The sequence below is a fragment of the Mastacembelus armatus genome, chromosome 13 (genome assembly GCF_900324485.2).
Source record: "Mastacembelus armatus chromosome 13, fMasArm1.2, whole genome shotgun sequence".
Taxonomy (NCBI): domain Eukaryota; kingdom Metazoa; phylum Chordata; class Actinopteri; order Synbranchiformes; family Mastacembelidae; genus Mastacembelus; species Mastacembelus armatus.
In genome coordinates, this window is record NC_046645.1 from 17,738,275 (window position 1) to 17,764,039 (window position 25,765).

At 38.0% G+C, this 25,765-nt stretch overlaps 1 protein-coding gene across 8 annotated transcripts in view; it reads right to left on the reverse strand.

Annotated features, from left to right (window-relative positions):
• Positions 1–2,050: 2,050 nt before the first annotated feature.
• myo18ab (myosin XVIIIA b) overlaps positions 2,051–25,765 on the reverse strand; it is a 90,590-nt gene continuing 66,875 nt past the window's right edge. For 3 of the 8 annotated variants that reach the window (XM_026298848.2, XM_026298845.2, XM_026298846.2), the window contains 13 exons: positions 24,533–24,625; positions 23,853–23,963; positions 23,139–23,243; positions 21,609–21,755; positions 19,526–19,639; positions 18,879–18,995; positions 17,604–17,687; positions 16,058–16,195; positions 13,758–13,943; positions 13,508–13,647; positions 12,595–12,639; positions 7,516–7,641; positions 6,295–6,807 (listed from right to left, as the gene is read on the reverse strand). In XM_026298848.2, coding sequence (XP_026154633.1) covers positions 6,423–6,807; positions 7,516–7,641; positions 12,595–12,639; positions 13,508–13,647; positions 13,758–13,943; positions 16,058–16,195; positions 17,604–17,687; positions 18,879–18,995; positions 19,526–19,639; positions 21,609–21,755; positions 23,139–23,243; positions 23,853–23,963; positions 24,533–24,625 — 1,791 coding nt within the window. In that variant the 3' untranslated portion in view covers positions 6,295–6,422. Of the gene's footprint in view, positions 4,683–4,887; positions 4,966–6,292; positions 6,808–7,515; positions 7,642–12,594; positions 12,640–13,507; positions 13,648–13,757; positions 13,944–16,057; positions 16,196–17,603; positions 17,688–18,878; positions 18,996–19,525; positions 19,640–21,608; positions 21,756–23,138; positions 23,244–23,852; positions 23,964–24,532; positions 24,626–25,765 lie in introns of those variants that run through there. The other 5 variants (XM_026298841.2, XM_026298840.2, XM_026298844.1 and 2 more) reach the window with 4 other exon arrangements.

The following is a 25,765-nucleotide window of genomic DNA, read 5'->3' on the forward strand; positions in this document are numbered from 1 at the left end:
TTTCTCGAGTGGATCAGTGGATCAACCAACCAGCCAATCAACACATTACATGGGCCTTTTTTTTTTTTTAAAAAAACAAAAAAAGCAACTGCATTCTATGATTTATGTATACTGTGTAACAAATGAACTTTTTATTATATGTTCAACTGAGGGGGACATGAAGATCTGCAGCAAATGTCATGGCAATCCATCCAACAGTGCATGAAGAAATGTCAGGTATCACTATTCATCCTCTGGGTACCATGGTCATCTGTACAAAATTTAATGTAAATTCTGTTGATGGAGCTGTTGATATCCACTGATCAGGACAGAATTAAAACCACTGGAAGGTGACGTGAATAACATTATCTCATTACGGTGGAACTGTCAAGGGGTAGGACAAATTAGGTTGCAAGTAAACTGTGTGTTGGTAGTGATGGGAAAGCAAATTGTGATGGCTAGACAACCGGATAAGAACAGCTTTGTGCCCAATACTGAAAGTATATGCTGTCAACATCCTGGTATAAGAAATCAGATCACATCTTCAGTGGTCTTGTAGAGGCACTGTGCTGTTCTGAGTATGAGGCGAGTATACATTAACCCTGCTGGCAAGGGAATAGAGCCCAGTGAAGTTGTATCTTGCTCTGCTATTCCCAGTGAAATCTTCTGGAGAAATGTCCTTTTGTGGATTCGTTTCATTGTTTTATGTGTTCCTATAAGGCATTTACTGAACATTTTTAAAGCAAATGAACACAACAAAGTAAATGAATCAGAAAAAGACACTTGCCTGTTTGATTTATCTGACTGATCTTTAAAAATCACATCTAATCTATATTTAAGGGTAAACAGAGGTACACAGCTACACTGCAACTCATACATATCAAGGCTTCAAAGTATTTGAAAACAATCACCATGAATTATTTATAATTTTTTAATATATAGTTTAAAATGTAATTGAAATGTTTTTACTAGTCAGTTTTTTCATTAAGTATTTTCAAAGCTAGCATGAATCACATATTTTGATATAAATACCATGTTCAGTCAGCAATATTATGTATGCTATTTAGTTTTTTGTTGTTCAAGTCAGACACTTTATTAGTGTAAATCAGATCAAAGAAGTCATTTTCACACTTTGTTGACTGCATAGAGAATAATATGAATAGCAGAACTTCTCCATAATTAAGGACAGCCATCAATTTTTTTCCAGCTCCAAATGCCATGTCAAGCTCTGAGCCTTGGGTTTCAAAATTGTTGCATATCAAAAAGTTAGGATATTATGGAAAACTTGGGGAGCAGCATTGTAGCTGAGTAGTTAGCACTGTTGGCTTACACCAAGAAGGCTCCTGGTTTGAAAACCAGCAGGGACCTTTCTGTGTGGAGTTTGCATGTTCTCCCTGTGCTTGTGTGGGTTTTCTCCAGGTACTCTGGTTTCCTCCCACAGTCCAAAAACATGTATGTCAGGTTGATTGGTGACTCTAAATTGCCCATAGGAGTGAGTGTGAGTGTGTGAGGTTGTTTGTCTCTATGTGGCTCTGTGATGGACTGGTGACCTGTCCAGGGTGTACCCCTGCCTTTCACCCAAAGAGAGCTGGGATAGGCTCCAGCAGATCCCTGTGACCCTGAATAGGAATAAGTGGGTATAGATAATGGATGGATGGAAAAGTTAATTCATTTCAGTAGTTCAATTCAAAAAGTGAAACCTATATTATATATATTCAATAGACACAAAGTGAAATATTTCAAGCATTTATTTATTTTGATGGTGATGATTATGGCTTACAGTTAATGAAAACCCCAAAAATTAGAATATTGTGATAAGGACTGCAAACTAATTGTGTCAGACTCTAAACAACTAATTACTCAAAACACCTGCAAAAGTTTCCTGAGGCTCTAAAGGCTCTGGTTCAGGCTACAAAATTATGTGGAAGACAGATGTCCAGAAGACAGTCACTGAGGGTAAACCATAAAAGGTTATTGTTAAAGAGGCGCTGAACAATTACTGATGTGCAGTTACTAGCCACACCAATCTGCACATTGTTTGTTGGGTTTTGTTTTAGTTTTTTGTAAAGTGCCTTGAGATGATTGTATTGCGATTTGCAGCTATACAAATAAACTGAATTAATGCTCTTGATTCACTGGTGTCAGCCACCGTGCACAGACGTATCAGGGAATTTGGCTACAACTGTTGCATTCCTTGTGTCAACCAACTCCTGAACCAGAGACAATGTCAGAAGCGTCTTAAAATGGCTAAAGAGAAAAAGAACTTGACCATTGCTCAGTGGTCCAAAGTCCTCTTTTCAGATGAAAGTTTTGTATTGCATTTGGGAATCAAGGACCCAAGGTCTGTAGACAAAGAATCCAAGCTGCTTGAAGTCCAGTGTAAAGTTTCCACAGTCAGTAATAGTTTGGGGTGCCATGTCATCTGCTGGTGTGGGTCCACTGTCCACTCCCCACACTGCCAAAAGTACCAAAAGCTGGTTAAATGACCACGATGTTACTGTGCTCGATTGCCCAGCAAACTCACGAGACCTGAACCCCACAGAGAATCTATTGGGTATTGTCAAGAGGAAGATGAGATACACCAACCCCAAAATGCAGATAAACTGAAGGCTGAATTCAAAGGAACCTGAACTTCCATAACCCCTCAGCAGTAACACAGGCTGACTGCCTCCATGCTGCACCACATGCTGCATGTAACTGATGCAAAAGGAACCCCATCCAAATATTAAGTGTATATACATGAACATACATTTTTTATTTTATTTTTTTTAATTGGTCTTTTTTGAGATACTGATTTTTGGGTTTTCATTAACTGTAAGCCATAATCATCACTATCAAAACTAATAAATGCTTGATATATTTCACTGTGTGTACTGAATCTATATAATATAGGAGCTTAATTTTTTTAATTTAACTATTGAAATAAATTCCATAATATTCTAATTTATTGACATGCACCTGTACTAGAGAGAAGACAAAAGGGTTTGATGCAACACTATATTTTTAATGTTTAGAGGTATAACTGAATTGAATAACAGAAAGCCTGACAAATAAACAGGCCTCAATGACACTAAACATGATTTCACAGTCTTGGTTATACAAACTGTTATGTGTCCAGTTAATGAAGCAACAGCTGAAGTACCAGTAAGGTTTTGCAATGCAAGGCTGGTGATATTCTATTCTGTTTCCATTTGATCATCGAAATCCATGAAAATACACTAGTCTAATGAAAGCTCAACTAATTCCTATGGAATCGCTGAAGTAGCAGCTCTGCTTGCAAGATTTGCATTCAGCTTTGTTCAGATTTAAACCACTGACTGAGCAAAAACTATCATAACCTATTTGCTGATTGGTCTGTCCTTCATATTATTCAAAATATGTGGGACATTACATAAACCATAATACTGCAATGCAATGATCTGTATGAATCTTCAATTCTTAGTGCAGGAGTGCAACAGGACATTCCTTGAAAATACATTATCTGTAAACTAAGCTGAATCATGACCCCAACCTATCTCAGAAGTAAGTGGAGAAGAAGAAAATAACATGCTGTTTTCTGCTAACATGCTGTTTGTGGACATATGCACAGTGGTTTTATGAGAAATCAGCAAGTAAGTGGTGCTCAAAGTGAAATACATTCCATTTGGAGAAGGAAAACACGTCAAAGTTGTAACTTGTATGTACAACAAAGCCAAAATCACTTCATCACTAAAGAATTCTGGCAAGTGCCTCATCAAATCAATTTGAAAAAAAAAATATGAAAAGGTATTTCAGGTAAGGTAAGCTCAAACCTCATGTTAAACTTAAACTCATCATTTGATGGAGATCTGCAAATCATGTCTTTTAAAAACAAGAAGTGTACATTTTCATGACAGAGTGGTATAAACCTCTTCCCCTGTAAGGGAGACATCATTTTTCAGTAAGAATAAAGAACTTTTTAAGGCAAACAATAAGCAAGCAGGTAAATGATATGAGTATCTTCAGTGCACTGTGCAGCAGTTAATTAAAGCGCCTCAGCTGCAGAAAAGTCAGGTGTAAAGGACCCCACTTACATCAAATTGCACTTATCTTGAAAAGGAAAGGAAAAAAAAAAAAAAAAAGTTGGGGCTTTCTCCAGAATTCAGTATCATTTGTAACTAAATAAAACAGTTACCACACATACTGATAGGATTTTTGGTAACACATTGTACTGTGGCAATATATCTTATTTTGGTGTATTGTACATAAAGAAGAGAAGAACAATAACAGGCACAAAGAGAGGGAAAGAATGAATGAATGTGTTTTCTATGCAATTTTGAATTGAACACGATTGCTGCTCAAGCAAAACTACTGCTGAGCCAAGTCATTATTTACAAAGATGCTGAGTGAAGAATCAAGAAGTAGTAGTAGTAGTAGTTTGTCAAACTATGACCAAATCATGTGAGGATTTGCCTTAGGAGGCTCTGACTGATCACAACTGCATTGAACTTTGCATGCAAGACAAAGTGTCACAGTTGAGTGAGGTTGGGTCAAAGAGGCTGAAGGCTGGCAGCAAGGGCTACGAAATGGTGTCATCAGACTTGTCCTTACTGTCTTTATCATCTTTCACATTGCTGCCATATCTGTATTGAGAGTAGTACTAGCACTGGGTTGCTCTGCTTTCTTCCTTTTCTTCTTCCTCTTCATCAGATTTATCAAAGCAGTAGTGTCTTTGGCTAAGGGGGCTGGAGCACAAAATAACAATTAGAGGATGACATTATCAGGGGTTCGTGCAGAGTAACAGTGGTTAAAAGAGCTAAGTGCACTACAGTGTAGAGATCATCATCACCACTTTGATAACAATAAATATGCCTGACTAAAAGGAAAAGTGGCAGCACAAATGGTGTTAATAAGAATTATGAATAATAATAATAATAATAATGGCCTTACAGTTGTGGAGCTATTTAACTTGGGTGTTTTTTGAGTTCTCTTAAAAACTCCAAGGTGTATCGTAAGCTGGTCATGGTCCTGGATCAGGGACAACGTGGAAACAGAAACATACTGCTTATATATAAAATACAAGCAAACACAGAAACACTGCAAGGAGTATAACAACAACCAAGGTAACCAAAACCTAATTTGCTGAATTCAATCACTGAAAAGTTACAAATGATCCAATTTTAATTTGAAGAGTCAGTGCAGTTCTAATGTTATTGGAGATATTAGCTCATCTAATAGCCTTTATTATCTACTAGCATGTTGATTTGCTTTTAGTGTTCTCAATAATCTTCTGTTGTGTTGTATATCACTTCCATTGTGTACTACTTGCAGTTCTTTTCTGAATTTGCTGATCTGTATCAACTGTGAATGTTTCACAGTTTCCCTGTATTTTATATATTTGCAGTATTTTTCTTTTTAAATTTTGCATATGTTTTGTCAAACTAGTTACTGGGTTTCTTGTGTTTTGTCTAACTAGCAGTGTAAACTTGTGTTAGTGTGTTAAGCTCTCCTAACCAACACAGAATAGCTGCACATTTGGACATGTTGTGAGGATAGCCTCTAGTGGGCACAGGAACTCATTAACTAATAAAACGTGACACCATGCTAGCATGCAAGGCAGTTATTATGATTACTAGCAGCTAAATGAAACGATCTCATGGTATTTGAACCTCTTTGGGGCTATAACCCAAAATTCCTTTTGGTGATCAAATAAAGCCTTCATTAACATCCATGTTTACAGCACCCTTCATAGCTTTAACAATGACAATGACAAAGACAGCTGCAGATATTGCAGTCGATACTTTTTGGCTCGAATCTAAGAACATGTTATAGTTAACATCAAAAATTGTTAGCATGACTAACAAGACACATCACTCAAAATGCAACCAAGAAATTATTAACTTTCAAATTGGAAACCCAGTCAGATCACACAGGCAACATTTAATGTGCTGATTAATAAGAGTGCAAAGTTCTGTGATTGGTTAGGTCATGTCATTGTTTCAAAAACACTCTTTGTGGTAAGTCTGCATCAGGCAACTAACCTACTTCCTGTCTCAGTCAATGTTTGGCTGATACAGGTATTTCATCATCAGGCTGTCTACCTCCTTCTTCCTCTTCTTATCATCATTTTGGTTAATTGGCTGTGTTTCACTCTGTGGCCCATTTTTTCCTTTCCTTAGTGGGCTAGACAACTTTCCTGCCAAGCGCCCTCTTTACACTGCATGAGCTGTGGTAAGAAATGGTGAAGGCACTGGAGCTTGTCTCTGACACAGAGTCCAACTCAGAAGTTGAAGATAAAGGAGACAAGGAAGAAGATAAATATTGATCCTTCTTTTTGGGCATTTTCTTGGACTTCTTTGACCTCCTCTTGGAGCTGCTTCTGTCAGAACGATCATCTCCTGACATATGAGAAACATTTAACCTAGAGTGTCTACTAAAGCAAGGGCTTGTGGGACTGCTGCCATACAGGAACTGCTCACCTCTGCTCACATGTAGGCAAAAGTTACCCAAGCGGCTATCCATACCTTTCCTGGCTCAACTGTTAGCCTCTGAAGGCTGAGAGATGATTGATTCTCTCTCATCCGTGCCATCTCTTCTTTGTATTTAACTCCTGGAGCTTGAGTAGGTATCATTAGGCAGGTCCATGGTTTTGGGTTTACCCTTATGGAAACATAGAGTGCCTTCTGAATCAGCATTCTCCCTGAGGGCACTGAAGAGGGCATCTCCTTTACCCCCAATGGAATTGAGGTTGGATCTCTTTCTCTAGCTAAGGGATCATAGAGTAAATCTTTGTCCTCTATATTACCCACTTTCAATTCCTTATCCTCTTTCCGTTTTTTCCTTTCCTTTGTGTCTACATTCACAGCAAATCTAAAAATAAATGGAAAGGATGAAGGAGTGGCAATGGTAGGAGAAAAAAAGAAAAAGATGAGATACTAGGTCAAGTGGAGTTGCATGAACTGAAGGTGAATAAAACTTGATAAATCATAAAAACAGAAATGTGAAATGTATGAGTTTAAATTTAGAGATTCAGAGTAAGCAATAAAAAAGGCAGAAGAGCAAAGTGGAAGTGACTAACAAAGGTTTTCCCTGCACTAAGCAGTAAGGCAGAGTCTGAAATAACTGTACTGTGCAAAAGAGAAAGCCATAGTATTAATAAGAACGGAAGAATTAAACTACAAAAATTTGATTTGAAACCCCAATTGTCACTTTGAAAAAAGTATTCAAACCATTTACAAAGAAGAAAATATTCCTCCTATTTCTTCTAAAGGTATAGTAATGTTTCTACTGCATATGTCAAACTTTAATTTACAAACTTTTAAATGTCTTTTTAAAGTGGCTCAGCTGAAGGGAGGTTAAATCTTCTCCTGCAGTCGTGGGGGGATTAATAGTTTTAAAAAAAAAAAAATCCCAGGTTCCTCACAGTGGGAAATAAAGATAAAGTAACTTCATTGTACCTGGGTCCAATCATGCAAGTCATTTTCACTCCTTAAGTCCAAAAACAGTCATATGTCTAGCTAGATATTAAGCACTAACTGCATCCTAAGTGATAGTGATATCAGTTATCTTTGTACTAACCTGGAGCTCTTGCGGCTGCTGTCATCTGAGAGGTTCGTGTGGGAACTTTTGCTTTTAGACAACCAGCCCATCTTTATCCCGTCCATGGAATCCTCTGCCTCAGAGTCTGTGTCAGAGTCCCCCTTACTGAAGAGGAGCAACAAACAATAAAATTAAAGATGAGATGGCAAAGAAGATCTTAAACAGAAAAAAGAGAACAGTCAGAGATGACCATTCAGAGAAGTAAAATTAAGGTAAAAGAAACAAGTCCACATTTGTAGAAATGTTCCTTTAACTCTCTGTGGCTGTACATGTTAGTATGGCAGCAAAGAAATATGGTGGCATTTATTCAGGATAAAAAAAAGGACATGCACAAAGAGTCTCTGTTAAATGCATGATACCATGGTTCTGTAGTTAGTTGACAAGGAGCCATCCAACATTTAACCCTTAACCTTTTCAAACTACTTCGAGTTGTAGTAGCAACATGACAAAACAAACAAATAAACAAACAAAAAAAACAACAGCTAAAATTATGTGAATTTTTTAAAAATAATAATAATAATATAAAAAATAAAAATATAATAATTTTTTAATTAATTTTTAATTGTGAAAATTTTTTTCTTATTACTTGTTTACATGCATCTGGGAACCATTACTAAATATGTGAGATTTGAACTTTTGGGAGTTGCCTATCATGTTGCCGTGATCATAAAGGACACCAAACACTGGCATGGTAAGCATTTTTTAAGGTGAAATATAGAGGTCAAATTAAAAGCTTGAGAAAATGGCCATGACACTTAAGGGTTAAAGAAGTGAGCTTGTATGCTGCTTCCATCTAGGTGCTCAAAGCTTCATTAGCAGCTACTTTTGAATACATGAAAGAAAACATGGTATTGGATAATTACTATTTCAGTTCAAAGATTCTTGTAACATTATTAGACAAACCAGTTTAACTCAGAGGAAACTTGTCTTTCACAATGGTTTTGATGTTTCAGCACACTCAGTGTCATTAGCTCATGCAGGCTTCCCCAACCATGTCTTCCATGCCCCTGGCAACAGTATCTGTCAGTGGCATCCGCACTGCCAGTCACCCCGACAGTGGCTATTTCTTCAGGCTGTTACAACTGCCACCTTTTCCATCTCACGTGCCACTTTTCAACTGGCGGTCACTAAGCGTGGCCCCCCTCCTGCCTTTCAGTTGCCTTGCTGCAGCTCGATAGAGGAGGTGGCTCCGACTGATTTCCTGTGAAGAACCCCGACTGCTGTTGCCTCTCTATAAGCAGCCAGACCATCAGGGGATCCTCAGTAGGATCTACCCAAGCTACCCAGCAGTATGTAAAGTACTTTTAGTAAGTATATTGCATTCAGAAAGTATTCAGACCCCCTTCACTTTTTTTCAATTCTGTTATGTTGCAGCTTGATATTACAACTGTTTAAATTTTTCCCCCATTAATCTACACTTAGTACCACATTATGAAAAAGTGAAGACAGAATTTTAGAAATTTATGAAAAAGGAAAAACTGTAATATCACATTTGCATAAGTATTCAGACTCTTTACTGAGTACTTAGTTGAAACACCTTTGGCAGCAATTACAGCCTCAAGTGTTTTTGGGTATGACACAACAAGCTTTGCAGACCTGGATTGGGGGATTTTCTGCCATTCTTCTTTGCAAATCTTCTCAAGCGCATTCAAGTTGGCTGGGGACATCGGTGGACAGCCAGGTTCAGGTCTCTCCAGAGATGTTCGACAGGGTTCGAGTCAGGGCTCTGGCAGGCCAATCTATGACATTCACAGAGCTGTCCCTAAGCCACTCCTGTGTTGTCTTGACTGTGTGCTTAGGGTTGTTGTCATGTTGGAAGATGAACCTTTGGCTCATTCTGAGGTCCTGAGTGCTGGGGAGCAGGTTTTTGTTGAGGATATCTCTGTGTTTTGCTCCATTAAGCTTCCTCTCAACCCTGACCAGTCTCCCAGTCTCTGATGCTGAAAAACACCCCCACAGCATGATGCTGCCACCACCATGCTTCACTGTTGGGATGCAGCTGATGAGAGGTTCCTGGTTTCCTCCAGACATAATATTTAGAATTGAGGCCAAACAGTTCCATCTTGGTTTCATCAGACCAGAGAATCTTGCTCCTTGCAGTGTGAGAGTCCTTCAAGTGCTGTTTTGCAAACTCCAAGTGGGCTTTTATGTGTTTTGCACTGAGGACAAGCTTCTGTCTATCCACTCTGCCATAAAGCCAGGATCGGTGGAGGGCAGCAGTGATGGTTGTCCTTCTAGAACTTTGTCCCATTTCCACACAGGATCTTTGGAGCTCAGTCAGAGTGACCATCGGGTTCTTGGTCACCTCTCTTACTAAGGCCCTTCTCCCACAGCTGCTCAGTTTGGCTGGCAACCAGCTCTTGAAAGAGTCCTGTTTGTGCCAAACTAATTCCATTTGAGTATAATGGAGGCCACTGTGCTCCTTGGAATCTTCTGTGCAGCAGCAATTTTCTGTAGCCTTCCCACCTCTGTGCTTAGCAATCCTGTCTCTGAGCTCTGCGAGCAGTTCCTTTAACCTCATGGCTTAGTTTTTGCTCTTAACTAAGATGGTGCTACTGACGGCAGCCAGTTTTTTCACGTGTTTGTGTGAGTGAGTGGGTGAATGGATAAATAGTGTAAAAGCGCTTTGAGTACACTTGAGTGTAGAAAAGCGCTATACAAGTATAAGTCCATTTACCATTTAACTTATCCCCAAAAAGGGGAAATTTGAGTGTCCAGACCACAGACCACACAATGCCACATCATACAAATAAAAACAATAAAAAAGAGACACACAAATAAATAGTTAAAAGGATACTTGCAATGCAAGTAAATTTACTTGAGTGCTGTACTTAAGTAAAGTTTTTGTTAATTTGTACTTTTCCTGAGTAGTATTTTTTGGGGAAACTTATTACCTTTGCTCTACTACATTTGAAAGATAAATATAATACTTTTTACTCCACTACATTTCCATAAAGTCTCTGGTTACTTGTTACTTATGCAGAGAAATTGTCTTAAAACCGAAAGACAACTGACTGTGTTCATTAAGTTTCTTTTGTTGCGTGTGGTTTGTCCCACTTACACACCCTAAAGATACTTTGCTGGGTGGAAAAAGAAATTATGTGCCTATCTTAGAAAAACATTCTTAAACTTACAACACTTAAAGAATAGGTTAATCTCTTGATTCACAGAGATTAGTGAGACTGCCCATCACAGTCAGGGGACTGAACCACATATTGATCACATTGTGTTACGCACAATGAAGGACTAATCAGATGGATTTCCCGCCCAGCACGGCAACACACAAAAGACAGACAGACAGAACACCCTGAAGAACAGAACACGCTGAACAGAAATGGACAGAGTTCCAGACAGATTCAAAGAAAGTGAAGAGATTTCCAGACTCATTGAGACCCTCTCTCTCCCTGAGGAGAAGATGAAGTAGAGACTGGTTTTACTTCCTCTAGGAGGAACGAAGACATCCTCCCTCCCTTTACACTCATTTAGATTCCTGATGGTTGAACTTATGTCACAACCCCTTGGAACCATGTGGAGTGGTATGTGTTGCAATCCTACTAATACATCAGATTAAATTAAATACAGCTAATTAGTTAGCAGGCTTGCAAAGTAGCCTTCATTATGAAATATGGTAGTTCATTCATCAAATTCTGATGCAAGACAAGTCATGCATGGAATGGATACACAAAACTGACAAAAGTCACTTATTACGGAAGTCAATATTAGAATTGATTATATCAATAAATAGTTCTGGTAATAATGTGATATGTAATTTACAGAGCAAAATAAATACCATTAGAGATTAGCTAATAGTTCATTTCAAACTACACTTTGACTTCTCTGAGCATTTTCCCACTCTAATAATAATTGTATACACCATCAGAAAAACAAACACTGATTTGACTGGAATACAGGTCTGATGATCAAGATGGCATTTTGAGGGCTCTGCAAGTAAGTTAATGTAAGTCAGAGAGTGATGAAAAACATAACCTCCTTTTCTCCTGTCAGGGCTAGTTCGTCACCTGAGTCACGCTTTTCCTCTAAGGACAAAGTAAACTCTTCACTGCTGTCTGGAACCAGCGCTTCTTCAACTGTGTGCCATCATCCAAATGCACAGAAAAAGTGAGTAAATTCTATAATGAAGTTTGACATTTTATGCCAGTTTTCAGGGGCATGTATAGAACTACCTGGCTCACCTCAGATTATTTCCATATGAACAGTGAGCTCGGTGCGAGGTGGGATCACATTAGCTATAATGAGGTGAGACAGGAGAAGATGCCACAAAACGTGGCATCGACCCCTGAGAGTTAAGAGTGCCTGGGAAGCAAAAAACTAGTCAGTCACCACTGCTGCTAAAACACAGTACAGCGGCATCCAACATGATGTCTTTAGACCAAGGATAGCCATATATATTCTTTTGCGACATAAAGGAGCACTAAGGAAGATCTAGAGGGACATGACCAGAGATCATAACACTTACACCTTTCATTTTTAACCTTTGTAAAGTGGCTACCTTAAAAGGTTACTGGGAAGGGAAGCTTGTTTTATGCTGGGGTTTATATAACATATTGTCAGTGGGATTCATGCATTACAGTATGTGAGGGCATGCAATAAGTTGTGGAATAAACTGGTGTTATGAGGAAAGTTTTCAGCACTGTTGATGATGCATTATGCCCAAGTCTTCACACATCAAAGGAAACTCCCCCCTTTGATTTACAGTATCTTTGGCTCTTTGGCACTGTGGGACATCTGTTATTTGAATTGTTATGTATAGATGATCATTCTTAAATCTGACAAAACCAGAGGTCACCTAAATACAAAACTAACCGAGAATGCAAGATGCACTCTTAATCTCTTCTGTTTTGCTGTTTTATGTCAGATTTCTCCTTTAATATAAGCTACAATGTGGCAGCCAGAAGTAATGGGCAAACTGGAGTGAAATTAAACCCAGAGGAAAAACTGGGATGTCATTCTCCTCTATCCACATTTTGACTAAAAGACCATAGAATTCTGCATCATTTACAGTGATGAAAAAAAAAAAAATCAGTTTAAATTCCTCACGCTATGTTCTTTCTTTTCTGATACTTTGTCACCATGTCTTGCAAACTGGTCGTGGTGATGATGGGTGGAGCAACAGACAAGTAAAGAAAATGCAGAAAAACAAATTAAAATAGGAAAAACAATGAGAATCAAGTCAAAAATATGACATAAAATTGGAATGATGCTGAAAAATATCTGAATAATTATAGATGTCGTGATCAAGTTTTGTCTTTTCATTTGGCAAACTGTACTAGCGTTCAGATTTTAGAACATGAACTCAGCCTGTCACCTCATCATGATCTTGTGTCTTGCATATATAACAGAGAAATAAAAAAATAACATATTCATGAAACAAAGTTTACTGCTGCCGACAGAACTCTCATTTTGTTTCTGTGGGACTATGTTATATTGTATCTAGTAAGACTCAGTAGGCAGAAGTTCATACTAGGTATGAAAACTAGAGTGTGGCTGAGTGGTCGGATTTAATTAACTAACATTACTTGGGATAATTGTTACATAAGGTGAGTTGATACTTAGGAGGAAGGGCATTAGATTTAGTTGAGTAAATTACAATGACCAGATGGCATAAATTAGAAAGTTGAAAGTGGCAGTATGATACGTGGCTACTGAAAATAAACTCTATCATTTATCGTTTTTAATAGAAAGTTAAATTCTGGATCAATTTCTTGACAACAGTTTTGTCAAGTTTATGGTTATAGCATAGGTGGCCAGATATGGTCAGGAAGCACAGACTGGGATGTTGGCATGGGTAAATCAGGCAACCTCACTGTAATGGTGAGATTCCAGGAATTTTAAATTCCTCAAAGAGCCACAGTTCAGGATAGTATTGACAATAGTATTGAATATCTTAACCACCTTCATACGAATCAAAATAGAATTTCCCCAGTGGCTCAATTATTGTTATTTTTTGTACCTGTTGATAAGGTCTTCATTATCATCACTCTCCACCTCATCTTCGATGGCTGCCTGAAGGTCCCCGATCCTTTTAAAGGCCAGCTTGAGATCTGCCTGCAGGCTCTGATTTGCAGCCTCTAAGCTTTCAATATCCATTTCCTGTTAACGAAACAAGGAACACAAAATACTTTTCAGCTGACTGTGTCCAGTGGTTCACTGTTGCTGGCTTATTGTTGGTGGATGCGTCACACTGCTCCTGGCACCATTACCAGCTCATGCTTCTTGCGACTGGCCTCAGCTTCCTTTTTGGCCAGCTCACCCATCTCTTCTTTGATATCACGGATCTGTCTCTGCAATCGTTTATTCTGCTCCTTCTCTCGATTCTCACTGCTGCTACGCTGATCTCGTTCCTCTGTCAGCTTCTCTACGGTCTCCTTAAGACGAGCTACAAGGCTCTGCATAGCAATAAACAGAAAAGATTCAATATAGTTAGAAAAACACCATGTATGTTAAGCATTTAGTACCTGAGATGACTAAGTGGTAGTATTTCTTACCCCTAACAGTAAAACATGTTCTAAGAAAAAGCAAATTAAGCAGAAGCTACACCAGATACCACAACTGCTCATGAAATGACACAGAGACTATATGCAAATAAAGCTGCATGCAAGTTCCCAAGGGTAAATAATAACCTGTTTCTGCATGAAAGGAATTTTGGTATCATTAAATGTATGGATTATTATCATCTTGATCTTATTATTATGCCTTTGGTAATAATTTATGTTGAATATTATAACAGTGTATGTTTTAAAATATTTATTGAGATCTGGACACATGAGGAAATCACTAAAATGTAAACTTAAACAATTTTTAAAAATACGCTTATCACCTTAGGGCTAATTCATACTAACTTAAAAAAAATGCAACCCTATATTTTATTTGAATGAGGTCAATCTCTCACCTCAGAAAGGGTGCCACTATAAAAGTCTCCGGGACATTAAGTATTTCTTATTTATATGACAAGTATTCGCTGAGATTCTGGTCGTTTTATTTACGTGTCTGTGAAGACAGATGACAGAGACAGAGAAGACAGAGAGCGCACCCTGTCTGCTTTCTTTATTTTAAAAAGGCACTGCGTTGTGTTGTTATTATTCACATGTGTTGTGATACTAAACCTATGGTCAAGGACTTCCTAAATGTTGTGGTGTCTTTTGGGGGCACACTTTGGACCTGGTGTTGTCCTATAGCTTAAATGTTTGTGTCACTGAAATTTGTGACACATGTAATCCTATTTCTGACCATTTCTCACAGTCTTATTCACTGTGATGATGCCATGCTCCATGGCTAAGCAGTGTGTCCCGGCGTGCGGATGGCGTGCACTTACTCTTTTAATGGCCACACAATTTTCCGCTGCTTTTAATGACTCTGGCCTAACAAACTCCCGTCTCGAGGGCGTCGATGAACTAACTGGACTCTTTTATGACAACTGCACTGGGATCATGGACTCTATTGCTCCTCTCATGACTAAGCACGCTAAACCGGTGTCTGAGCCGTGGTTAGATGACACCACGCGTGCACTCAGACGGGGATGTAGATGTGCTGAGAGGAAGTGGAAGGAGGACAGGCTGCACGTTTCCCTGCAGATGTTAAGAGACTGTCTTTCCACTTATCAGAAGGCTGTAAAGACAGCAAAGACCCAATTTATGTGTAACATTGTGTCTTCTAACAATTGTCAACCCATGTGAAGATGCCGGCGTCGTTCCTTCTCTTACTATGTGTGAAAAATTTCAGTTATTTTTTATGGATAAGGTCTCAGCGATTAGAGCTTCTGTTTCATTCTCTGCAGCCCTGGACCCGGCTATTCCTCCCGTCTGCCCAGCTGTCTTCTATTGAATTAGCAGATATAGTCCGGCTTTTACGACCATCTCATTGTCCTACGGATTGTGTTCCACCTAAACTGTTTAAAAAGGTTTTTGAGAGTGTTGGGCCTTTTATTTTAAGGTTAATTAATAACTGAAAACTGAACACAGAGTCATTTTAGCAGTGGGAAAGAGAGGATTTATCTCTGTGAGTGTGCAGATGTTAACCTTTATCCTGCACTTTTCATTTTTGTCTGAGGCAAAATCTTTGAAATTATTTTAATAAGACAGAATAACAAAAGGTATTCTGAAGTCAGAACAACCTAGTGGATAGAGCTTATCAGCTTTGGTTATTTCAAACTTGCAGTGGTAGGAAATTTTATAAATCTAAAGTACATCTCCCGGCTGGCCTAGGAATGCCTCGCCATCCCCCAGGAAGAGCTAGAGGAGGTGTCTGGGGAGGGGGAGGTCTGGGCATCTTTTCTGCTGCACCCGCGACCCAGCCCTGGATAAGTGGAACAGAATCGATGGATGGATAAAGTACATGTTCATGTGCTGCCATTTAAGTTCAGTTGAGAATTACCTCTTTCTGTTCCTGCAGTCAATCTCTGACCCCAGCAGCACATTTCACCTCTCATATTTTGACATGCTGATGCTACTTCTTGCTGACTCCTACCTCGATCAGCACTCCTCAACCTGTCTGCAGTTCTCACCTCCATGCGTTTGACCTGGGTTTTCTCAAACTCGAGCTTGGTTTCTAGCTCACGGATTTTGGCATCCTGCCGACTGACGAGGGACTTCTCCACCATAGACTGCTCCTGGAACTCCAGTTTGCTCTGGAGGACTTGCAACTAAGGCACAAAACAGACAGTATGTTAATATATGTGTGAGTGCCACCCATTGGTTAGAATAAAATCATTTGTTGAGTCAAAATGTCTCAATACAAAGACTGGACAAATGGGGTACTCTGAGGCTCTATTTTGGATCTACTTCTTTTTCAGGGTTCATTGTTTCAAGTATTGATTTCTATTGCAATGCAATAAGTACAGATTTTAGACCGTATAGTGGGACCACATAATCCCTTAGAAAATGCAGCTCCAAAATGTTCACAAATACAGACCAGGAAATTACTGGCTGCCCATTACCCTCATCTATAAAGGTCTATAAATATAGGAGTATTCAGTGTAATATACAATGCTGTGAAAAAGCATTGATGTTCCTGATGTTTTATTCTTTGCATATTTGTCACACTTAAATGATTCAGTTAATGTTTTGAGTTAGTCATTTCTCTTCTGTTTAAACATCTTCTGGTCTGATGTACAGAAATTAAAGCTGTCATAGAGGCGAACAACGCTGGAGCTGTATATTGCTGTTACCTCATGACAATCATGCGATTAAATATTTTAATCGATTGACAGCCCTACTTAAAATGTATTAAGCTGAGTTTGAAATGAAATTACAGTGTTTTGTGAGTATATTTGGAGGCATATTTAGGGTTCAAACTATAAAAATAGGTATTTATAGGCTTTTCTTTTGGCCACATCCAAAATTTGCAGCTTTTCACAATTCATGGGTGCTCTAGGAGCGAAACCTCTGCAAAGTTCAGGGGTTTACTGTACTGCCACAAAAAAGCCATAACAAATTGTGGAGGATATTTGTGGTTTCCGCAAAATTGCGAGGGATTCTGCGAACAATTATTAGTTAGATTCTAATGAAAAGTCTGCGGACAACTGAGGCCGCGAACTCTGAACTGCGACTTCGTGGGGGTACACTATATATGTAAAGTATAACTTTATTAGCGAAAAAGGGGGTTAATGTTATGTAACCAGCAAACTAACACTATATACAGAAGTTTATTTGCAGTATACTTTCATAAACTGAAAAGTGGACTAGAAGCATAAAATTAGTTGCAATAACTTCAATACACACTAGAGATGCAGTACAAAATTAACCTTGGGAATGAATTAGAATATTTGTGTACTCAAAGTTTACTACTTTTACACCTAAAGTATACTTAAAAGCATACTTTTTGAAACTAAAAAGTTATAAAAAAAATTCAGTCACAGAAAGTCCTGAAACAGTACACAAAGTGTACTGCTAGAAATTGTTATTAGTATAATTACTACATAAATTATACTTGGGAAAGATACTTGAACTTTAGCTAAGTTTACTGAATAAAATAAACTTTAGCTTTATACTTATTTTTGGTAATGGTTCTCATCTTCTGTGATATGCTAAAAGCACAAAGCTCACGTCTACCTTCTCTTGAACTTCCTGCTTCTCCTTGAGGGCCTCCTCCAACTGGGCTTGTAAGTCACTGATATGAGCCAGATTCTGGGCTGACTGAAGGCAACAAAAACACAGGAAAAAGCAAAGTAATCAATTATGTATTATATTGTTGATTTTACATCCAGCTAAAAACAAAATCTAAATCCATCAGATGCCAAACATATCAAAATTAATGACAATGACAAACACAGGTAGATCTGCTGGAAAGATTTGTTTTGTTGTCTGGTGAAAGCATATCAATAAATCTTATGTCAGTGTTACCTGTGAAATATTTGAAATGTGATTTCTTTCACAGTAGATGATGCTTTGTTGCAGCAAGTTCAGCCGCTTTAATTTAGACAATTTATTTGGAGCTAGTGAATTAGATCACTCATCATATATATTTCCATCAACCATGGAAACGACACATTTTCTCCACACTTACTACACATTAATTTACATTTGCTGGTCATCTGCACAATCAGCTACTATTAATGTATTCCATATGCTATAGTATAAGTCAATTTTTCATTGCTAGGTTGTTAAACAGTTTTAGTTGTAAAGTAGAAATCAAGTCAATTTAATTGTAAGCAGATTTAAAAGCAACAAAGTATTGAGAGAAAGTGGAGAAGATGAAGTCATTACGTAAAAAAAAAGGATGTTCCACCCATGTCCCATATGAATAATTTATATATTTTACAGTGAAATGGAAAGTAGAAAACTAATTTTGAGTTGGTCTATAAAGCAAAATGTTTGAATATTTGTGTAATTAAATACACAAACATTTATAATTAAGAAATAATTGTAAGACAATCCAATCCCTCATCAGGGAAAGTATTAACTGGAAAATCTAGGGGCTGAATCATGTTGGCTGAGTGGTTAGTACCGTTGCCTCACAGAGGCAGAGTTTGCATGTTCTCCCTGTGCTTGCATGGGTTTTCTCCAGGTACTCTGGTTTCCTCCCACAGTCCAAAAACATGTATGTCAGGTTGATTGGTGACTCTAAATTGCCCATAGGAGTGAGTGTGAGTGTGTGAGGTTGTTTGTCTCTATGTGGCCCTGTGATGGACTGGTGACCTGTCCAGGGTGTACCCCTGCCTTTCACCCAAAGAGAGCTGGGATAGGCTCCAGCAGATCCCTGTGACCCTGGTTAAGGAATAAGTGGGTATAGAAAATGGATGGATGGAAAATGTAGGCTCAGTTTGTAATTATTCCAGTTGCGTACATGAAGACTGTATGTGAAAGGGTGAGAAGAAAAAAGTAGACCTGGGCCACAGCAGCTTTGTGTTTCTTCATCAGCTCACTGAGGTCTTCCTGGTCCTCCTCCATTTTTGACTGCAGGTCATTCTTCTCTCTCTGCAGACGACACAGCTGCTCTTCCAACTGAAGGACAGAGAGCAAACTAGAGTTCTGTAAATGGACCTATGTCTGCGTGTCAGACAAAATTACACATAAGATTGCAGCTTGCTCATCAACATAACAACCAGACAACATAACATAACAACAAAAATTATTTTTATTTATAGATATAACATGTCTACTACAAAAGGGTAATTATGTGCGTTGTACATGAAATTTTACGTGAAATTTTTTCTCTGTGGTTCAAATACTTTTGTCTGTATTAAAACTATGATTGAATCAGAAATCTACTACTGTATTTAAACAAAGGTTTTAAATAAAACTGACATTGGTAATTATGTCTACAATGATAAAAATGATAAACCTGACGTTGGTAATTATGTCTACAATGATAAAAATGTGTCAATTTTTATCAAAACAGTAAAACAGCTTTAACTTTTTACTGCTATCAAAAAACAACATGCAGTAAAAGTTGCTGTGTATGGTTGTTTCACTCCAAGACATACATTAGAAATGCTTTAGGTTGATGTAAAGATTCTGAGAGTTGTACTGACCATCTGTTTTGTTTTAGAGATGTCCTCCATCTGCACATGTAGGTCTTCAATCTCTGCCTCCATAGACTTACGAGCTTTAACTGCAGCTGCGCAGGTGAACTCAGATTCCTCCAGCTGGAATGGACACAGAAATGGCTTATTTCATCATCAGTTCAACAGCCTCTGTAGCCTCCTCTAATCCATCTTGAAATGATAACTCAATCTAATCTGAACAGACAGACATGCCACACGTATTTTGAAAAGTGCTGCTTTAGACCAAAAATATAATCAGTTAAAAAAAAAAAAAGAGTGAAAATATTAAAAAAAAAAAAAAAAACTAACTCTCATCAGTGTGAGTTAAATAAGTATTTTCTGACTGCAAAGCCCTCAGGCCTGTGCTGGGAATGTTTTATCAGTAACTGAGAGACAACTGACAAATAAAAAAATGGGGCTGAAATGTCAAATCAAATCAAATCAAACTTTATTTCTATAGCACTGTATAAACAAGCACAAGTTGAGCCAAAGTGCTTCACAGGGTTAAAACAAGTCAAAAGTAGAAGGATAAAGTAGAGACAATAAATAAGATCAGAAAACATACAGCGGAGAGAGTATCTGTTGCTGAAAGCCAGGTCAAATAAATGTTTTAAGTTGAAAGTATATTGTCAGCCAAACGAAGCTCACGGGGCAGACAGGTCCACAGTCATGACTGCAAGCCATTTTTTAAGTGATTATTAGGGCTCTTGTTACCCCTATTTTATCCTCTCTTCACTGGTTCCCTGTTTCATAATAAAGTTCAGTAATGTTTTAAAAATCTTAAATGGCCTTGCACCAACAAATCTCTGAATTCCTATCTGTATGGTCAATTAGCAGATCACTCAGAATCTCTAACCTGCACTGTAGAAATTCCATGCTCTAGGCTCAATGGTGTGACCTTGTCTTTTCCATAGCTGCTCTTAGGCTGTGGAACAAACTCTCCCCAGCTCAGATTTTATTGCCTTTTAGGTCTAAATGAAAACCCCGCCTCTCTAAATAGACATTTACGTCACAGAAGTGTTGACTCTACTTGAATTAATGTTTCATCTCTTACTTCTGCTACTCCTTGACTCACCATTTTTATTTCCAGTTTTTATCCATTTCTGTAAAGCACTTAGGTTGACATTCTCTGTGCTATATAAATAAATATTGATTTACTGATATTTACTGTAATATCAAGCATCTAATCCATCCATCCATCCATTATCTATCCCCACTTATTCCTAACCAGGGTCACGGGGATCTGCTGGAGCCTATTCCAGCTCTCTTTTGGGTGAAAGGCAGGGGTACACCCTGGACAGGTCACCAGTAGCATCTAAACCACTTGTGAAAATTTGAGGAAAGATTGTAGCAAAGGACTTTTCTCATTTCCTATTTTCTGCCTTATGACACATAGGCCATTGTACTTCTTGTACTTACACTCAAATTTCATATTGAACATGAATTCTGACCTCTGGAATCATTCAGTAAGAGTGCAATTCTTAAGTACAATGGGATGGGTAAACAGAAAATAGTGGAAAATGGACCTACAGTTTTCATCGGAGCCCCCAGAACTAATCCCTGTGAAACCTGTGCGATGTCAAGAACCACAAGGTAAATTTTTTCACTGCTTGTCTGGTTATCCGTATCACAGAGGCACCACAAAACCTCAGCAGGTCAAAACAAACCTATATCAATCCCTGGCTCTTTAAAATCTAACTTATTTGGTGTCTCTTAACAATACAATGATCAGATCTCTAAAAGAAGGTTAGTGATGTCACACAAATGAGCTAACTTCACCTATAAAAAAAGAAATAAACTTGTATGCATTTTAAATGCAGCAGAAAATAGATTTCATGGCCTCTGGTAAATATAGTCTGCTGCTTGAAGAGACTTTCAGCTAAATTAAATTATTCCCTTTACATTATTTATTTAAACTGCATCCAGAATAGAGTTATTTGGGGAGTCTCAAGCATAGCCTACCACAACCCTGAAACTGTCCTACTGTTTCTATATCAGGGTATCAACTCTACCTTGTCTTTTCAACTCGTACAGTAAGTATACATGAAGTGGAAATGTTTTGTGGCTGTACCTGGTTCTTGAGTTGGGCGATCTCTCTTTTACTAGGTGCATTGTTCTTTATGTGGTCCAACATAATCTGAGCATCAGCCAGGAGAGCCTTTGTTCTCTTCAGGTCCTTCCGCAAACGCTTCTCAGTCTCAATGTCACCACTTCTCACCTGGGAAACACATACAGTTGAAGTTTGATAATGCAACTGACATATGAAGGATTGCCCACAAGCTTGTTTAACCATTTATCAAATCTTTGAATTTTAGGTTACATTAACAAATAATTAAAATTAGTTAAAATTGTGCTGCTGTGCTGCTGCCTGTCATGGCCAGGATGCTCTTGTAAAAGACATTTTTTAATCTCCATTAGACTTTCCTGGCTAATACTGGTTAAATAAAAATAAATAAGAAGGCTGGCTAAAAATACAATATACCTGGAAAATCATTATGGTATGTTTCTTTTAGAAAAGATGCAGGTGTATTTGTCTGTTTTATTGCTGTTTTATTACTGATAGATGCAAACCATTGATACTACCAGAACAGCAAAAACAACAAAACTTGCACAGTTTTAAAGAGAGAACATTAGATGAGTGTCTGGTTTAAAAAGAGTAAGTCTGAATTTACTTGGAAATAAGAAAATTATCTCACCCTCTCTCAACATGGAAACACATATAGTTTGAGGAAAATTATCTGGACTCAAGTCAACCAGTGAATTTTCTGCTATTTTTTTTGGCAACTGAGAAACAAAAGTTATGTCACAAATAATGATAATTTTTAGGAATGGGGTGACCTGTCCAATTTCTGATCACAGAGGGCGTTTACACTTCACAGGTCCTTCAGGAAGGACACAGTCTACACTCAGTCTGTGGATCAAAGGGGTCCCAATGACCGTATCTCAGGCCAGGTGTGAAGAGAAACCAAATTGGTGGATAAATTTGATATCTCTAACCAACTTTCCCTTAATCTGGAGAAGCTAGAAGTCTGGTTGCCATGACTCAGCTTCTGGGTTGTTAAAGTTGATATACAGTACATACATTTTATATTAATTTATTTTCTACTGATTTGGTGGCAGCAGGCCTTTTCCCTCTATTCCATGGATATCAAAGTGAGACATTAGTTTTAACTTAATCAGTGCTGGTGGCTCTCCATCTATAGTTGCCAATGTCAGATAAATATTTGATTAAGTCAGAATATTCATATGGGGAATGTCCCCAAACCTCCACCCACACATTTCAACAGCAACAGAGCTTTAGAACACATAACATTACTATCTAACTCTGCGCATATCAAATGTGAATTTTACATGCTGTGAATACACAGATGAAATTGACAGATACATAGGACAAGTCATGTTGGAAACAAATGTCTCATAATTGATCCTTTCACACTAGTGTCTTGTCAAAGTTGAGATTTTTAATCAGAAGTCACTTACTGCCTCCAGAGGAATGCTACAGGAAGTCACACCAAGGTGTTTTTTTTAACATGTTCTATCTAAGATCCTATTTCAGTTCCAACAGGACTGGGATCCATTACACTGCATCCAGTGTAGTTACCTTTTCCTGTGCTGACAGAAACTTTGATTCCAACTCTCTCTTCTCTTTTAGCACCTTCTGCTTCTCACTGTACTCTTCTTCAAGCTGGACTTCCATTTGCTTCAGCTAGACACACATACAAACACATATGAATTATATAGTATCATAGTTCTATTTGATTACACAGGAGAAAATGAAGTAGTGTAATGCTCACCTATGAAAAAAAAAAAAAATCAATAAATGTCATTATTGTAATGAAATGTATCTGTACCAGTTTTGCAAATAAACAAAGTTAGATATTTCCTATGAAGCATGAATGTTAGGCATCTTAAGTAGAATTATAAGTTATCTTGTGTGCAGTATTGAAAAGAAATTGGTTTAGTTAATATAAATGGACTCTGTATTATATTTTTATCATATTTTTTAATTATATTGTTATTGTATATACCTTTGTAAATACAGTGTTGCTATTCTTATTTTTTGCTCCTGTTGTATTCTGTAATTTGTTGGACTAATAGAGGGTCATTTTATCTTACCTTATTTCATCTTAAAAGAGAGGAAAAGTAAGACAAAACAATGAAACTCAGTGGCTAGTCTTTACCTTGCTGTGTGCAGCACCAAAGGTGTACATCTGCCTGCCCCACACATTAAAGTCACAAAAAGCAAAAGTAACTGCAAACTTAAATAACAATATGAAAATGTGTGCATGTGTATGTGTGTAGTGAGCCTCCTTACCTTTTTGCTACTGGACTGTCTTATCTCCTCCACTTCATCATCTTTGCTCTCAATCTCTTTGGAATGTGTTTGACGCAAACGCTCCATCTCCATTTCCAGTCGCAGTTTGGCCTGAAGGAAAAACAAATGCAATCTGCAGGCTGAAAAACCTTTGCCTTTTTTTTCTTTTCTGTCTAGCAGCATCACCATATTTCAGTCTGCTGTTGGAATTGAAAATTGGTTTCTGTACACCAAGACCGAGAATAATCTGTTCATTAACATTATGGATACTTCACAATTTTAATGTTTCATGTTAAAGCAGGAGTAATCAGTATATTTTTTTCACAATAACAATAAATTAAATGATAACTGGATCTCATAGTGTAAAGCTGATTGAATGCAGACCCTACTGCTGTGGTTGTTTATCTAGTGGTCTCTACATTTCTTTCTCCTCTAACGTGTCCATCCCTTACTTGCTCTGTGTGTCTCGTGAGGATGGAAAGGGTGACCTGCTCACATAAAGAGGAAGGCAGAGGTGAGGGTAGGTCATATTTTACGTCAGTCGACCACAGCGCTCTTTAACCATAATGTAGGTGCAATAAAATCCTCCAGTAATGGAGACAGTATGAGCAATTTATCTATTTATCTTTAATGTATTGTTTAATATTGTCTGCAAAAGGAACACTGTTCTTTGTCTGTACCTGTTCTAACATCTGAATGGTGCCAGCCTGCTCGTCCAGCTCCTCTTCCTGGTCCTTCACTTTGGCCTCCATGTCACGAAGGTGCTTCCTCACCTGGAAAATAATAAAAAGTCTATATGTATAGATGCAGGACTTTCTGTATACACACATACAAACACAAACACACATACACACAAACACACACACAGGCAGTATCTACCAAGGAGATGCACAGTCTCTGCTGCTGTACTGCATAGGCCCGAACCCTGTCAGTGAGATCATTACATGGTGGTGGTACTGTGATAATCTGGAGGCTGCTTTGCAGTTTCAGGACCTCGACGACTTGCCATAATTAATGGAACCATGAATTCTAATGGAGAATGTCTGGAAATCACTTCATAACCTCAAGCTCAAGCACACTTGGGTTATGCAGCAAAAGAATCATCTGAAACAGACCAAGAAGTCCATCTCTGAATGACTCAAAAAGTTAAAACAAAATTGTGGTTTTGGAGTGGCCTAGTCAAAGTCTGGACTTAAATCTGATTGAGATTCTGTGGCATGACCGTTCATGCTCGAAAACCCTCCAATGTGGATGAATTAAAAAAAAACTCTGCAAAGATGAGTGGGCCAAAACTCCTCCACACCAATGTGAAAGACACATTGCTTGATTGCAGTTGTTATTAGGTTTAGGGGGCAATTACTTTTTCACATATGGCCAGGCAGGTTTGGAGAGCTTTTTCCATCCATCCATTATCTATACCTGCTTATTCCTTAACCAGGGTCACAGGGATCTGCTGGAGCCTATGGACAGCTTTTTTCCCTTAATATATTAAATCATTTAAAAACTGCATTTTGTATTTACTCTGGTTATTTTTGTGTAATATTAAAATTTGTTTGATTGTCTCAATAATGATAAATTTGATATACACTATATAATAACAACAATAAGAATAATATACAAGTATATAGATGTATATGTACATATAGTGCATTCAGAAAGTATTCAGACCCCTCTGCTTTTTTCAATTTTGTTATGTTGCAGTCTGATATTACAATTGTTTCAGTTAGTCAGTATTCAGACCCTTTACTCAGTACTTAGTTGAAGCCTTGAGTCTTTTTGGGTATGACACAACAAGCTTTGCATATCTGGATTGGGGGATTTTCTGCAATTCACCTTTGCAAATCCTCTCAGGCTTGGTCAGGTTGGCTGGGGACATCGGTGGACAGCCATTTTAAGGTCTCTCCAGAGATGTT